The 17,492-nt window shown below is 33.6% G+C and overlaps 1 protein-coding gene across 3 annotated transcripts in view; it reads left to right on the top strand.

Moving 5' to 3' along the window:
• LOC127854034 (FACT complex subunit SSRP1-like) overlaps positions 1-17,492 on the top strand; it is a 41,246-nt gene that overhangs the window by 1,902 nt on the left and 21,852 nt on the right. For all 3 annotated transcript variants that reach the window (XM_052388966.1, XM_052388946.1, XM_052388955.1), the window contains exons 2-3: positions 14,581-14,661; positions 14,818-15,003. In XM_052388966.1, the coding sequence (XP_052244926.1) occupies positions 14,608-14,661; positions 14,818-15,003 (240 nt within the window). In that variant the 5' untranslated portion in view covers positions 14,581-14,607. The remainder of the gene's footprint in view (positions 1-14,580; positions 14,662-14,817; positions 15,004-17,492) is intronic.

The following is a 17,492-nucleotide window of genomic DNA, read 5'->3' as shown; positions in this document are numbered from 1 at the left end:
GGAGATTCCCCAAAAAGGGCACATTTTACGCGTAATTTTGGAAAATAGGGCATTTATTTATAAATATACTTAAGTACATGTATATACTTTGGTTATACTATATACTTATTAATTGTAAACACTAGTGCATTGGATGACTTCACCAATTGTATGCTGTTCCTCATTTTGTGTAATGAAATTACAATAAATATATTACTATCTACATTGGCGCTAAGGAAAACAACTTAGTAGCCAATTTCCTAACCGACTTGGGCTAGCATCCGACTACACGCATTGGAGATATGTAGATATCATATTTCTTTCCGGTGTGTGTGGGGGGGAGGGGGGAATTTTGATGTTTTTTTTATCACCTATCATCATTGAACTGCATGTTAATCTTTCAGGTTCCATTTTCAGCATCAGTGGCCTTTTAGAAGAAAATGAAATGAAGAAAACATGAAATAAATTCAGGGGTTTCACTGGGTCAAAAAACGTTGTGACTGTCAATACTTAAATTCGTTGCTTTAAATAACTTTGAGCCAATGTTTGTCCACAATTTATAATATTAATTAAAACAAAAATCTATATTGACAAATTTAAAGTCTAAACAATGATCAATGTCACCATGAAGTAGCATCCAGTCTGGAGATTAAAATGACACATTGTTATTGTTAATACTAGGATATATTTATTTCACAACCCGTTATTTCAACTAATGTCAACAACGTTGACAGTTTTGTTAGGTCGCGAAAATATATGACAATATCAACATTACATTTTACTTGCAGAGTGCTAAATCCTCCTTTCAAACAAGTTCTTTATTTGTTGAAATAACAACTGTCTGCCCCTATTCATGTTAAAATTCATCATGATTGAGGACAGACAGTGTTTTAAAGTTCAGAAATAAAATCCAAACACAAATATGTTTTCCATGCCGTAATTTCGGACTAAAAATTAACCGCATATTCACATTAAAAAAAAGATGATTAATTTTCAAATGTTAATAGGTATTTTGAATTGAAATCACTATTTTTGCAAACAAAAAATTATAGCCAAAGAATTCAGAAGTTTAAAATAACCAATAGTGCTGAGTTTGATTTCATTCGAGTGTGATTGTGCCTAACCAAGCGTGACCTCAGAGATAATCTTTCACAGCATGCTACTATCGTCTGCAACAAAAGGCTAATTAGTGATCTGATAACAAACCATGCCCTTGGGGCTTGTTTGTTCACAATGTGTTGACTTAATACACCCCAGGCAGTCATGTTATGTGTGTATTCATGTCGATGTTTCTGGCGATTTATACGGCCTGAGAGCAGGAATTAAGAGATCAAAAGGGCATTTGACAGAAAAATAGAGGGGCGCTTTTTAAGTGGGCAAATTTTAGAGGGGCGCAGCGCCCCTCTATTTATTGCTAGCTGGAGCACTGTTTGCTATTATGACTCATTTCAAACTACGATAAGGTTACAAACCGACGTAAAACAGTACGCTGGCTGCCTGGCAAAAGAACCGGAAACAGTAACAACTCTATTGATTGAATGCGCTGAATAATAAAACCCGAAATTAATCGAGCGCGTGGTTACACACAACTATACGATTTTCTTTGTTCGCTCGCCGAAAGTTGGTTTTTTTACGAAACTTTCTATCGTTTTGAGAAAAAATTCGGACGCTGATTGGGATTTTTCCAGATGCCGATTGGGAATTTGGGAATTTTCGCTCGATTGGGAAAGTACCGTTTTGGGAATTTGGGAATTTTCGTTCGATTGGGAAAGTACCGTTTACCGGTACTTTATAAAGAAGGAGGAAAATCGCTGTTTCACAGTTGTATCCCTTGTATATATATGTAGTATAATAGAATATTTTTACTTAACGGTCCCTATGGTCTAAATCACAAACACATACGAATGGTACCATTAAAACAATAAATAATTGCTTTTTATTGGGAGCTATTCAACTCGTACCTAAGTCAACTCCTACCTTCGGTCAACTCGTACCCGATTTGGTCAACTCGTACCCGATTTTTGGTCAACTCGTACCCCCACTAGTCAACTCTCCTAAAAATTATTTATATATATCAAAGACGTGAAATATGTTTTTGTGTATGTTTTTGATATGAATATAAATAAAGGTTATACAAAAAAATGTTGTTTTTTTCAAAAGTAGACAAGTTCATTATTTTTTCACACGTGTATAATTATAAAGGACGTGTTTGTCGGCGTTTTGTTTGATAAAATGTTGACTAATAACACCTTTATGACAACAGGACTGTCGGCGATTTGTTAAACAATTTGTTTGTCGTGCATCTAAAATGACACGCGCGGAAGTTGTCGGCATTTTCTTTGATAAAATGTTTGATTGTAAACACCGCATGATGACTAAATCAATTAAAGGGGCCTTTTCACAGATTTTGGCATTTTTTAACTTATTCATTAAATGCTTAATATTGATAAATGTAAACATTGGATCGTAAAAGCTCCAGTAAAAAATCAAGAAAAAATTTTAAAAAAAGTAAAAGAACATTGCCCGGAGCAGGTTTCGAACCAGTGACCCCTGGAGTCCTGCCAGAATCCTGAAGTAAAAACGCTTTAGCCTACTGAGCTATTCCGCCGAGTATACGTACTTGACGTATTTTATACCTTATATAAGCAATTTTCGTAGTTGCACACAATTTAACGACAAAAACAGAACTCACCAAATTATTCAATCGTTTTGCGTTGCAACGCTTTATAATTTTTAGGTTTTAAAATCGTCAAAAGATGCATATAATGGTTATATTAGAGCATGGTAAATGTTCAGTATTACTGTTTCCTCACTTATATCATAACTAAAACGAAAATTTGCGAATCTGAAACAACTTTTTTCAATTTTGTCAATTTACCAAAGCGTGAAAAGATCCCTTTAAAGGTATGATCCACTTTGAAGTTAAAGGAGTATGTTTTTCTCACTTTTATATGAGTAAATCCCCAAATTACTATACAAAGGCTTTGCAGATTGGCTTTAATCATTAATCATTAATATCTTGAAACTAAATACGGACTCTGTGTTTCGTGTCTTGGACTTAAATATCATTTATTGTTTATCTCGGATTATAATTTAAAAGTGTTTTGTTTAATTAATCTGCTTCATCATGGATGAGGGAGATAGGGACTGTGTTTGTGTTGTTTGTGGACATATTGTTTCCGATGAGTGTAAGGCCATTATGTGCGATGAATGTGATAGATGGCAACACAGACACTGTAAATTTGGTAAGTAATCCCTTTATATTTTTTTAAATAAGTTTCATTCGAGAAACGGACCTCTATAGAAGCGTAAACTGAGGAATACAAACCTTTTTTTTTGTTATAACTGATGGTATTTACATCTTTATAATATATAGCGTCAGTACATACGTATATACGGTATCGGGTCCGCGACGTTTGTGAACGTTGGCAGCATCGGCTTTGTGGAACTGGTTAGTTTAATTTAATTTGTCAATTGTATATAATAAAAACATCTCAATGAAATATAGCTATTCAGTTTTTATTATTGTATCATTATTACTAGCTATAATCATTTAAAATACACTATTTGGAACTGGTGAGTATGTAAAGTCTAAATTATAATGTACACAATATAAAGTGCATCATTTATTATTTTATATATAAGCTGTATATATTAAATTTATAAATTATTTGTACATTAATATGTGTATTATAATTAGGGCTGCAACAATATACCGGTATATCGGTATATATCGCAATACGCAATCCGCATATTGTATTGCGATATGATTTTCATCATACCGGTACGAAAATTTTACAAAAATTCATTCACATTTCGTCCAGAAAAGCCATCCGAAATAATGATAAAAAGGTAAACAAAACAAAGCAGTGTAAATTATTTTTTACGTAAAAATAGCATTCTAAAAAGTGTATTATACGGAGTAGCGATGTTACATGGGAGCATTCATTCGATGCTTTTGAACAGATTATCGTTGAATTAATTGCGCACAGCTGTAAATGTTTCGTTTGATTCTGATTTGAGCATTATTTGTAATCCGAATTTCGGAAACACGCTTCCAAATTTGAATGCTAACGCGACAATAAAAAATTATAGCATCAAATAAAAAGTGCTTTATCCTTTGTCTCAATAAAAACCGCGAGAAAATTATACAGACATGTAGAACGTCGCATGGAAAGTAAGGGTGTATTTTGTGTTGTATAAAAACGGGAACATCACGTCAGCTGAATTACGCATGTTCAGTGGGAAAAACGCCCCGGTTGGACGTTATTTCATCACATCTTTAAATAGTAACAATTGCAAAAATGTATTTGATACTTAAGAAAATTTGCGAATGTTTGTGTTTCTTATTATTCTTGAGCACATTTATAGTAAATATTTACCAGAATTTGCTTTAAAATTGGAATTTATGGGATTATCGGGTAATTGGCAAGTTATAATTTTGGTACAAGTTAGCAATATATTGCGATATATTGCAATACGGGTTTTTGAACTGACAATATATTGCGATACGGTTTTTGGCGTATTGTTGCAGCACTAATTATAATCATTAAGATTATGAGATTTTGAGTGTAACTTCTTGCGTTGTTTATGATTCTTTCATTCAGCAATATATAACCACCGTCTGTCGGATTATCTAATTTATTGTAATCTTGTCGATCCCTGCATAGGCAAATAAATTTAAAATTCATATAAACATCATTAAATCTCAATAAAAACATCATCAATATTCAATTTACTAAACTGATCAACTTCCAATAATTCTCGCAGGTATTGCACTGTGTGAAGTAGCAACTGGCCTTTATTGATCAATGTCGATTAATTTAAGAGATTAAAGAGATAACAGTCTGTGTTAATTGAATGATTGAGTGTCGTATTAACCTTATATAGTTAACATTGAGAACAATTACTAAATCATATAGAAATTAGTTATGTAGAATATGATTATTAAGTTGAAACTATTATCCTAAAGAGTATAATAAATATTGATGCATGCATAAATCATGTTTATAAAACAGAACTGTTATTATTAATTTTTTTAGAAATTATCTTTATAATGATTTTTAATATGATTATTAGCGTATGATTAAGTAAATAAACATAAATTATGTAAATGAAACAGAGCAGTATAATTTAAATTTTGTAGAAATTGGCCTCAAAGAAAATGTTCAATTATAATAAAAACATTAAGGTATAAGATTATTATTATTTAATTATATAAATATTAAAATGGTAAGCAGCGCAACTTTAAGGCCAATTTCGAAAATTATGTAAACGGTCTCCAAATGGAGAGATAAAACGTCAATTTATATTAAAACTTTAGTCGATTGCGTCTTCCTTTTCAATTAAAAAGACCATTTATTGTATAAGCAAACCAAAATGACCGATATATATGATAAATTACGTCTTCGGTGATAGGTTTCTCTTCCGCAATTGACATAGTAACACGACTAAATGTACGTTAGAGTAAGAGTATCTTTGCTCCGCAAATCCATATAGATTTTTTTGGCGGCTTGATTGCAGTATTCTGCGCTCAGCCGCCATTGGTGTGTTGTACTATGTACACTAATACCAAGATTAGCAGAAAGCAGGCCCCATATGTATATACAATTAGAACTGATGTATTTATGGAACGTGAATGATATATAACTAATTTACGTTTTTATATAACTAATTCAATATTGCTTACATTTAATTTAAATATATTATTATATTTTACTGCTTCTTTGATGTAATTTGATGTCTTATTTTCAGTGTGGCACCGACGCCTCAACCACAAGGCCAACGACAGCTGCCCGCCATTCTATTTTCTGGCGAAGCTTATGCACGATGAGGCCGTCACCGCTGTGAGAAACGCGGAGCTCGTTTCGGATATGAAACTCCGCCAATACCAGCGGCAACATATGCGACTCTTCAGGGGAAGACTTTCGCCCTGTGGAAGAGCTACAGAGAGGGCAACCTCACCTCCACAGGTCTGCTGAAGGCGTTCAGCTGCCTGTACAAGCCAACTGTGAGTGTCACAGACGCCGTCGAGTAATTGAACAATGTGTTGATCTGTGTGAACAAGTTTGTGGTCTTTGAAAACAAGTGTTGGTTCTGTTTCTGTTTTAAGTGTGAAACTTTGTTGCTGTACATAATCTATGTCGGTAGTTGTATTAATTTTAATAAAAGTTCTTGTGTTCAAAACATGTATGTAGTATTTGTATAAGATGGTTTGTTTGTTACCCTGTGTGAAATATATTGTGTTTTTTTGTGTTAAATGTGAATGTAGTATATGTTATTTAAGTGTTTTATAAATGCCATAATAAAAACACAAGAGACAATAACTTGCATTCTTTTTATTTTAATGTTCAAATTATTCGAATATTATGACCGTTGTTTCAAATTTACATGGAAATCTAATAATTTTATTGAAGAATGCTAAAACATCTAAATACTCATATCCGTTTGTTTTACACATTAATCCTAATCTTTTTTAATTGAATGGTTCGTTGTTAGTTTGGATACAAAGGTGTTTTTCATTTTTACAAAGGTGCAGATTAAATCGATTTAGATATTAACGACCTGTGTCAAGTAATGTGTTAATCAGTATTTAACAAAGGTAAAGATTAGGTAAATTACGATATTAACGACCCGTGTCACTTAGGTGTTAATAAGTATTTTAGGTGTTGATTAATTGATTAAAGCATGGACTCAATTTTCAGACGAACCATAATTCAAGACATATATATCTACAACAACAACAACAACATTTATTAACTAATACACAAGTGTAACGACATGGATGATAATTATTTTGCAATTTGGTAATATTTATAAAAATCATGCAATGGAAGAAGTTAACAAATATTTTACTGATTCATACCGTAAGATTTTTTCTTTTAACATCGATAATGATAGTTGTTAATAAATATATATTTTGAAAGATAAATGATTTCTATATATTTCTTAGATAATATAATCTTTGTATATTGGACATATTAATAAGAATAATATATATATATATATATATATATATATATATATACTTAGGTAATTACTTTAATTAGTCCTATCATACCCTGGTAAAAAAAAACATACAATTTATGTTAGTCTATGCCAAAATATAAATTTATTTGGTCAACTCTTACCTGCAATAAACATAAAAAACATCAAATGCATGCAAACACCCATCGCAATTTGTTTCCATAAAGAACAAATATTAAAAAGGTACGAGTTGACCAATCTGAAAAATGACTAAAGTACGAGTTGACCAAATCGAGTACGAGTTGACTTGGGTACGAGTTGACTTAGGTACGAGTTGACTGGAAACCTTTTTATTGACTTAGTTTTGCTTTCGTACGCTGTATCGGCCATATTGGAAAATTGACCCAATATTGGTTAGGTCGCAGTACACCAATATTTTGCACGTTGGGTTATGTGTAGGAGCCAGGGCTTTTTTTCCTGACTTTGTGAAGCGGCCCTGGCCCCTCACTTTGTGAAAAAATGAGTCGCGAACTTGTCAAAATTGTGAAAAATTGAGTCACGAACTTTTCAAAATTGTGAAAAATTGAGTCACGAACTTCTTCAAATTGTGGAAAAAAAACGAGTCGCGCACTTCTTAACATTGTGAAATTCAAAGTTCAATGCATCAGTATAGTTAAAGCATGTTAAACACTTGAATATTATCAAAATTTCCTTAAATAATGAAATAAAGGCATATTTTCCTTCTATGAATACTGTATTTGATACAATAACAACACATATACATATATCTGATTTGCAAAACATTCATGTACCTGTGTTAGCGTTTCTGATCGCCAAAATCGCCATTGGCGATTGAATCTTTCAGCTGGCGATTAAAGTTTAAAATGTGAATGAAAATGGCGATTGCAAAATACCCTGATATTTCTCTATAAGTATATAATATTCCCTACTTTTAAAGAGAACTCGGTACCGATTTCCACATGTAATCGCCATAAAAGCTCCAGGTGGTAATGGATAGTCCATTGATAAGAGATAACAGGATGCCCGTATCGTATATTCAAGCCACATAACACAGTCATGTATGCTGACAGAGGCATCACGGAAAATTTTCGGGTAACTTTCCAGTCGCCAAACTGTGATATTTAACGTCCAATCGGTTATGAGAATGTTTATGGAGGCCGAATTATATAGGGATTATTATTTTTGATTGACGTCGGTCACAGAGTAAGCGTTTATTAACAATGAATCACAGTTGTAGCATTAATACGTGATATAAAACCGGTAAATAAAGCAGTACATTAAAGGCGGTTTCGGGCATCATCATCACACCTATTGACCGTACTGTAAACAATCATTAATTATGAGAAGTTAATTGCAATTGGTGAGCAGTGTAAAATTACTTACGGTGAGTAAGTTGTGAAAAACAAAACCCGTTAATAATTTGATGCGGTAACAAATTAAATCCAGTGCATGTATATTTTATCATGTCTATTTGTAGAACTGATTTACACCGTTTTTCTACAGCCACGTGATAATAACTATTCACCATGCATTAATACCGGTATGCCATGTAAAACCTGTGTAAGAAAGAGCGCGAAATTATTGCTGCCGTCTGCAATGCCAAGTTCTACGCATGCAAAGCATTTTTTTTAAACAGACGATGTGTAACTAAATATAGCCTAGCCACTCAGTACATGCAGTATTTAAGACTTACAAATTTACCGGTACGTTTCAATTTATTATATATTGCAACCATGGAAAAATATGTCAATTCAAGAATACATTGCAGTAAATGTATTTCTCAAAAATCAAGAAGCACCAGACTACGGCAAAAATTATTGGGAGAAGGGGGATGGCGAATAAGAGTTACGCAAGACCCACCCAATCAAAGACCGGGGCATATCTGAAAGTTCTAACATTTTATACTGTTTATGCCAGTGCATGAAAATAAATATAAATGAAAAATAAAAAAACGTAAAATTATTTGATTTCAGGTAACAAATAATTTATTTAAATGTGACTTCATTGATAATTTAATACAGTACAGTCATTGTTGATACCTATAGATTTATGATAATGATTATGTCGTTCATTGAGCAAATAAGGTTATAGTGCTGAAATTTGGCTACTAATTATTTTTCCTTAGCGCCAACCTAGCATGTACCAAAATGAAATGCAACTAAAATACCTGGTCCAACACTTCTTTACCACAGGAATAACATTTATAAACATTTCAAGGGCACATAACTCAGAGGTGTTCTGGACTTTACAGCTTAAGAACTCTGTTCTTTTTACTCTTGAAAATGTCAATAACTCTCTCAATATCTCTAGCCAGTGCATGATGATCTCCCTGGGAGGTTGTCATTTGATCTGAAACATAAGGTATACATTGAACAACAGTACTTTTGTAAGATATGTAAACGAGTTATTTTATTTTTCACATTTTTTCACAAAGCATAATTAGACTACATACACAGTTTGAATCATGAATATGCGTCATGAATATGCATTTAAATTTAAAAAAAATATATGAAGGGACCACATTATTACTTTAACCAAGATTTACAATCGTAAACAGATACGAAAACCAAGTCTCGGTCATCAATACTAGGGGACGTTTTTACTAGCTTCCATCAATACATAAGCCGCGGCAGATGCTTTCACTTTTATCAAATGACTTTCCTTATAATGTTATCAATGTGCATGTTTCAAAACTTACCCTTCTGTAGAAAGCTTTTGTTTCTTCACTGTTATCCCAAATTTCAATAAATCGGGATTATTTTGCATTTTTATTTTTTTTTCGTGTAGTAACAAGCTTTCCGCGTCACCATATTTTTTATAGTGAATGCACGTTGCTAGGCAGAGCTTTTACTATTTACGCTGGATTCACCAGTTACACAACACTTTAAAATCGATTAAAACAAGCAAATATCGGTTACGTGAGTCGATAATTTTTCGTGAATTTAGAATTAAAAACTAGGTTATATTTCCATCCGAAATGGCCGTTTTTGACAGGTATGAGCACGAAAAGTCCGGTTTTTCACGATTTAAAACAGCCGATTTTGTAAACATTAACGGCCATGTCAGGTTTGTGAATTGGCCGTGTCAAAATTGTGAAATGTCCGTCCACGGCCAATTGCAATGAAGGAAAAAAAGCCCTGGGAGCCTACAACAGGGATGGAAACTAACGTTTTACAATTGGTTGCCCACACGGGCAACCATCTTTAGTATTTTGGGTGCCCAACTAAAGACTAACGAGCCCAGTACAATGTACATGTAGGGTTGTGTGTATATAAGATTTTCTTTAAATAAAATAAAAGATAAGTAAACAACAACATTGCTTAATTTACAAACTTTCTGTGTATTATGTCCTAATTTAAGTCTGAGTTAAATCATTTCATTGTCTTTGATGAATGAATTTTATTAAACTAATTATTAACTCACAGTCGTCAATTTCATTAAATGTTTAAATGCACTGAATTGTTTCAAGCTTAAAAAGTAAGTTGCCCAGCCGGACTACTAACTTTTGAATTTGAGTTGCCCAGGCCAAAATGTACTGGCCCCGGGCTCACGGGCAACCGCTAATTTCCATCCCTGCTACAAAGTCGATAACGATGTGTTATTTGATACAGAATACACTGTTTCAAATTTAAACATAAAACATGTCAGCGAGGAAAGTGTGTTGAAACATCGTCGTGTTTTTATAGGGTGCATGCAAAGGATAACATCTGTAGGTTGCCATTCAGGTAAATTTATCATGTTTATGAAGTTTATTCATTATTCTCCTCAATTTGTCTCGAACTCCCCCCCCCCCCTCCCCTGAAAAGTATACTTTTTTCCCCTTTTGGGGGGAAAATACCCCGAAAAAAAAAAACACAACATTTTTTTTTATAGATAGATGTGTCGCATGATTATTATATCTCAATTCTATTTTAATTTAATCTTTTCAAACATACTAAATTATGAAAAAAGCAATGAATATAGTGCAAACATGTACAAATGTTATAATTAGAGAGTAAGTAAAAAATCCCCACAAAAGGGAAACGCCGCGAAAATTCCCCCTGCTATGGGTAGCCACCCGCTTCCCCTAAAGTGGATTTAGGGCCCTGTAGCTGTACATTTCACAGATTATTACTAACCGTATCTCAACGAATGTTGCACTGTAGAGCGTAATTTACTAGTTTTTTTAGTTAGAGAAAAGGTTTCCACACATTAAAAAACGCTCTTCGATTTTCTACCAATATAAAAGATATTAGCGACCTCTGCGCTACGAAGTTGTTATTCAGCATCTAAATATTAAAGTCCACGCTTTCCCCAACGAAGAATGACGTGATGTTATACATGAAGTCTAACTTTGGCATGATTTTCATCTGTACATGAAAAACAAGAGAAATGTGTCTCTGTTGCTAGAATTTTCTTAATTTTCCATGAATACTGAAATCTGAAAATGATTTGAAAATACTTCAATTAAATAATGCATTTTTTTATACAAATGGTCATAACACATAATGTAATAAGTAGGTAAATAACGTGTTTTGAGATTGCCAAACTATGCATACATATACATGTAGGTCTACATGCATGAATGACATGACAAGTTATATCACGATCCGAAATGAAAAGTACTCTGTAAAATTTAAAGAAAGGCGCGTTTTTATTCTCATAAATTCACTTTCGCAAACTTTTCTGAAAGGAGGTACCGTACATGAAACAGTTTAGATTGCGTGATTGACTTGACGTTATTACTAAATATAAACAGTTCTCAATGCTCTCAAATCGCGTCATGTGAATCACGCATGTTCAATAGGAATTCCCCAATCCCACAATTCAATTTGTTTATGCACTTGCGTTAAATGGCGGACGACATTCATCGTCAAAATTGGGCGTAATTTGGTTGTGATACAAAGAAATCGTAATTATATTGGATTATCGGGTAATGGATAGAATTGGAACATGAAAAGATCTATCAATATTTATTTTTTTTACATTGAACAGTATACTAAAAATGTGAAAATCTTAAAATTTTCTATTCGTTTTCGACCTCATTTTAACTTTTTATGCTCTGAGAATAGCAGTATTTTGTCCCTAAATTGTCTAGAATTTGTTTTTGGTTGGGGGCTTTTCCCACCCAGTGTTTTTTTCATTCAAAATCAGGTCCGGTAAACGGACCCATTCCCAATGAAAAAGAGTATATATTTTTCCCAAATGGGAGCTAAAAATTCCCAATGGAAGGTTAAAAAAAAAAAAACAATATTTTTTTTTTTAGATCTCAATATATTGTTCATCTCCCATCCATATAAGATCAACATTAGTAAATGTAATACTGGATACACTTGTATCCTCAATTTTTAAGCATTTGATAGTAAAACAACAACAACATTAATTTCCCAATTTTAGACAAAACCCCGCCAATTTTCCCAATGCAAAAGGACCCGGCCCCATTCCCAAAATGGTGAAAAAAACACTGCAGCACCTGACCTCCCTACCAGGGCCTTGCCCTGGACCTACAAGGGTGTCTAGGCGGCCCCCTTGACCCCTGGCCGAATCAGTTACTTTTCCAACAAATTAAATAATTCTTTGTTTACAATCATAATGACAACCCTGGGCGGATACAGCGTACAAAAGAAAAAATAAGTCAATAAAAAGCAATTATTTCTTGCTTTACTGGTACCATTTGGATGAGTTTGTGGTTTAGACAGGTAAACTTTAATAAGTTCTTGCAGTTTCAGTGTTCCTTAACCCTTGCATTGTTGACAACATTTTCACTCATGGACAAGAGAGAGCGCATTGCAACTACTATGAGTAAACACCTTTTATTTGATGAGAATCTTCACAAAGAGCTTCAAATTTCACAAAAATTACCCCAAAATCCAAGTGTGTTAATCTCAACATCAAATGCCAGTTATGATCTTACATGTATCTTTATTCCCTTGAGCTGCTTGTGGAGCATAGGGCCTTGGGAACAGTCCTCCAGTAGCAATAACCACAGATTTGGAAAATTGTAATAAACCCAGTTAAATTATTCATTTTCTGATGGATATAAGTAAACCATTTCCAAATATGTATTGTTTGTTTATCTTACAATGTGTACAGTATTGTTAGTGAATGCGGAAACATTGAAAAAAACTTAGTGTATATATGTCATTTTACAGTTTTTTCAAAAAGTCAACCTGGGTGTATAATTTGTTTCAAATAATGATTAAAGCACAAATTTGTCATCCAAACTTTTAATAATTCATCACTGATACATTTCAGTGAAGTTTATCTGCTTCGTATACTGTGACAAACACTTGACACATGTGTGCAATTAACACGTGTGTGCAAAGCTGGTATATTTCAATGTTGCCTTATGTCTGAAGCCATAAAAATGACAAATATAGATAAATTTGTAATGTAACTTGTAACAACACCCTGAATAATAGCAGTTATCATCATTACATGCCACATTGCAGCAGTCACCACCATGCTCTATTGCTTTCAGCAGTATTGCTTACATCATGGCAATCTATTGAATAACAACTGCCCTAAAGTCAAAGCGGCTTGAAAACAGAGCATCTTCTGTCATTTTAAGAAAACACTATAAAGCAGAAAGATGTGAATTTTCGAAAAAAATTGCCATTAGCTTAAATTTTTGCCGGAGTTTTAAAATTTTTGCCACTGGCAACAATGGTGACCGACAGCGTAACCCTGTCTTATTATTTCCTTATCCAACTAAATTAAACAATTTCTCGTTATTTATAATAAAAAAGCAGAGTCTATCTAAGTTTCAAGATCCATGTTGCGCAAACACATGTTTTGTCAATTCTTCTACTTCTTCTGCTTTATTTTCTTCTTTAAATTGAATTGTTGACAGAATGTTAAGAATTACTTGTAATATATTTGTTCTTTCTATAACTCATATACCGTATATTAAGCAAGGGATTTTTCTATAATAAAAAAAATAATGGCTTGCCACAAGTTTTACATGTAGGGACCATTGGCTTCTAGTCTAATTTATATGCCTGATGAAAACATCGAGAAAATGATTGATTGCTATATCTATATTATTGTTCTTATGCAAATAAATTAATGGTTAGACATATGAAATGGTTACATGCGGACAATGTAAAACCAAGTGCTGGCAACATACAGATAACAATTAATAACAGTTTCCCATGAAAATAGTTGGGCACAATAGACTATTATATAGTTAAGTTATTTGTAAATGCCTTGTCTGATATTTTTGATGTTTTTATGTATCAGTACAAACATAACAATGTAAAAACTGAATGAAAGTTAAAATCACAGTGTTATTGTTTTTTGGCATTCACCAAAAGTATTTTTTTTTCCAAATGACTGCCTAAAAATCCAAATGTAGGTTTTCAGAAAATTAATAAATATATATATTTATAATTGCAACATTTATTTCATCTCCTTATACAGCTTTATGAATTGAACCTTAGTTAATAATACATTTAAGACACGTTTTCTCAATATTCCAGTAGTATTTAGCAACAAAAAACAACAAAACCACTTTCCCAATTTTAGTCTAATCAACATGATTTTTTTCCCTATGCAATTGGCTTTGGCCCCATTCCAAGAATGGAGAAAAACACTGAATCATGTACATATATATATTAAAATTTTCCCTTTCAGATCACTTGCAGACCAACATAGGTGACCATGAGTGATTTTCAGGAGTACCCTGATGTGGTCCAGGAAGTAAGGGGAGCTTTGGTACGTATTGCAAAGATAACTTTTTAATTGTATCTTAGCATGCTCTTTTTAAATGACATATAATTACATGGATAGTGTAGTACAATTGAATAATTGATTTGCATTGCATAGTGTGTTCTGACATTTTATCTAAAGTAGACAATGTGTCAACTCCAGAACCCAGGGAGGTTGAAATTCCAGGCCAACAATATTGCATTCCGTAACCAGAAGACAGGGCGACAGGACCAATTCCAAGGCACCGATATTGATAAGGTTTACTGGTTGAAGAGGGCCAGGGGATTCTGTCTAAAAGTTCTACTTCATAATGGCACCATACACAGATTTGATGGCTTCAAAGATTCTGTGAGTGGATTAATAGAGTTGTTTTTTTCTGGCGAGTCTATACAATTGTTCCAGTTTTATTTTACAGCACTGCTAAATGTAGACACATGTTTACTTAATTTAATTAAGCTCAACTGAGCACAACATGTTTTGGTATTGGTTGAGATAATAGCATGTTATGGTCATGTACACAGTTTGTTAAGAACTTTGGCCATGGGCACATAATGCAGGGTTTTCATTAGGATATTTTGTAGCAGGCTTTTCAGTTATTTGAGGAGGCCAACTTGTGCGAGCACCGAAGGTGCTAGTTGCTTGGGGGGTTCGCTCCCCCTGAATTTTCTTTAAATAAAGGTGCCGAATCGTGGCCTCTGAGCGATTTTGGGCTCATAATGTACATAATTTTGCTCTGTTAAAATAGAGGATATTTATGTCAATGGTAAAGGAAAAATAAAGTCCTCAGTTTACATCAACTCTGCAATTATCAAGATTTTGATAAAAACAGATAAACATGTTTATGTATAAAAAAAACATTAAAACATGGAACACCAATTCGACTTTTAATAATTAATTTTCCAAAATAAAACAGAGTTTGGTGTGATTCTAATCTAGTTGCTACAAAAATCATCATCCGATGATCCACTATCTGATTCTGGGTCATATTCCTTTGATGCCAGGTTAAGTTTTTGTATGGCTATATCGACAGCTGTCTTAATGATGCTCAGCTCATTATTCCCCTCAGTAGCATCGGTTTGGACCCTAGCATCAACAAGTGTAAGAACTGGTGCTGATGCTGAGGCCCTTGGCTGCTTCGGGGGTATTTCCGCCGCTCCTTCTTGTCTAGCCACTGCTTGACTGCTGACTTGATAGGCTGCTTGGCTTCAGGACTTAAATAGTCAAATAATCAATATGGAAATGTAGCATGTTTTTTCAGATTGAATTTTACTTTTGAACTTCAATTTAGATTAAATTTTACTTTTGATCTTTATTTTTTTCAAAGAACAGTATAAATGGCCCATTAAATATAGAAGACACTGTTCAAGATCATGGATGACCTTAAAATTTTGTCAGAGGCCCCCTGGAAAAGATGCATAAAATTTGGGCATAGATTCTCCTAGCATACCAATTTAAAGAAAAATTTGGCAGTTTGGCAATGCAGATTTTACAACAAAATCGCGCATAGGTTGCCCAAGCTGAGGCAATCTTAGGATTTAAATATGTTGCCGAGGAAGCTTCTTTTGGTCAATTGTTTTCCAATACAAATTTTAGGCATTGTGCCTAGGCAAACTCCAACCTTAATCATGACGATATCAGGATAGTTTGGGGCTCGAGAGTTTCCTAATGAAAGACTCACTCTTCTGTAAAATGTGGTTATAAATAAATCCACTTACCGTTCGGAGGTTCAAAACTCCGCGGAGAAACCAAACTTCGGCATGATCGGAACCATCAACAAAAATTTTCGAAAATAAAACCGAAATGTAACACGAAAGTGCATTCATCCGGAGGTGCCGGATAATGATAAACGTTAAAAAAAACTTTAACAAAATAACTTCAACAGCGAACTATTGGTCTTACTCGAAAGTTCGAAACACAAAAGAAAAAGTCATTTCTTTTTCTTTTTTAGACATGTTGACATTGTCAGTTCGTGACCTTTAATCAAAGTCGTACACTCATGTTATTCGCTTCGCGATTGGACAATTATAACAAAGCGACCAATGAGTAAGCAATTAACATATATCGGTTACGGTTGTTTACTTCCATTTCAGACAGTTAATAAATGAATACTAAATATCTTGCATCTGCGTGAACATTTGCCGATTTTTTAAAGATTTTTTTTCTCGAATTTGAACCGGCCCAAATAACATTTGAGGCGGTCAAATCGGCCGCCGGCCGCCTCCTAATGAAAACGCTGATAATGTATATTGATTTGTGTAGAATGGTAACTTGACAAATCTGTTTGTTTCAACCACATTGCCAACAGATTTGTTTTCTTGTATTTTTCAAAAGATAGTGTTCCTCTACAAAGATTGTTTAAATCATAGGCCTGGAGTCAAAACTGGTAATACCACAGAGTCACTATTTGAAAAAAACTTAGTAAAGTTAGATCAATTAAAAAGTCTACTTTTCATCAACATAAGAAAGAAGACAAGTGTAATGTTTGGCATGGTACATCATATACATGTAGTGTGGCCCGGCCTCTAAGTTGTTCAAAATTATACCCCTGGGATCAAAATAGATGTTGTCTGGGGGGGGGGGGGGGACTTTTTGTAATGAATTGTGGTCCTCTACAAACATTCATTGTGCAATCATCCATTTGGGTTGCCTTACACTTTTAGTGCCAACTTGGCCATCTTTTAACCTTATTATTTTTGTGTTTTATCATAAGACTTCTTTACAGCTCCCTCTTGTCCATAGAAACCAATGTTGAGATTGAATTCTAAATAAATGGTGAAATCTTATCTTATGCCTATGTTTCATGTGTACATGTAAGTATACCAAGTTTGTGAAAATTT

Source organism: Dreissena polymorpha, chromosome 1 (assembly GCF_020536995.1).
Source record: "Dreissena polymorpha isolate Duluth1 chromosome 1, UMN_Dpol_1.0, whole genome shotgun sequence".
NCBI lineage: Eukaryota > Metazoa > Mollusca > Bivalvia > Myida > Dreissenidae > Dreissena > Dreissena polymorpha.
This window is presented reverse-complemented; position numbering and strand designations above follow the sequence as displayed.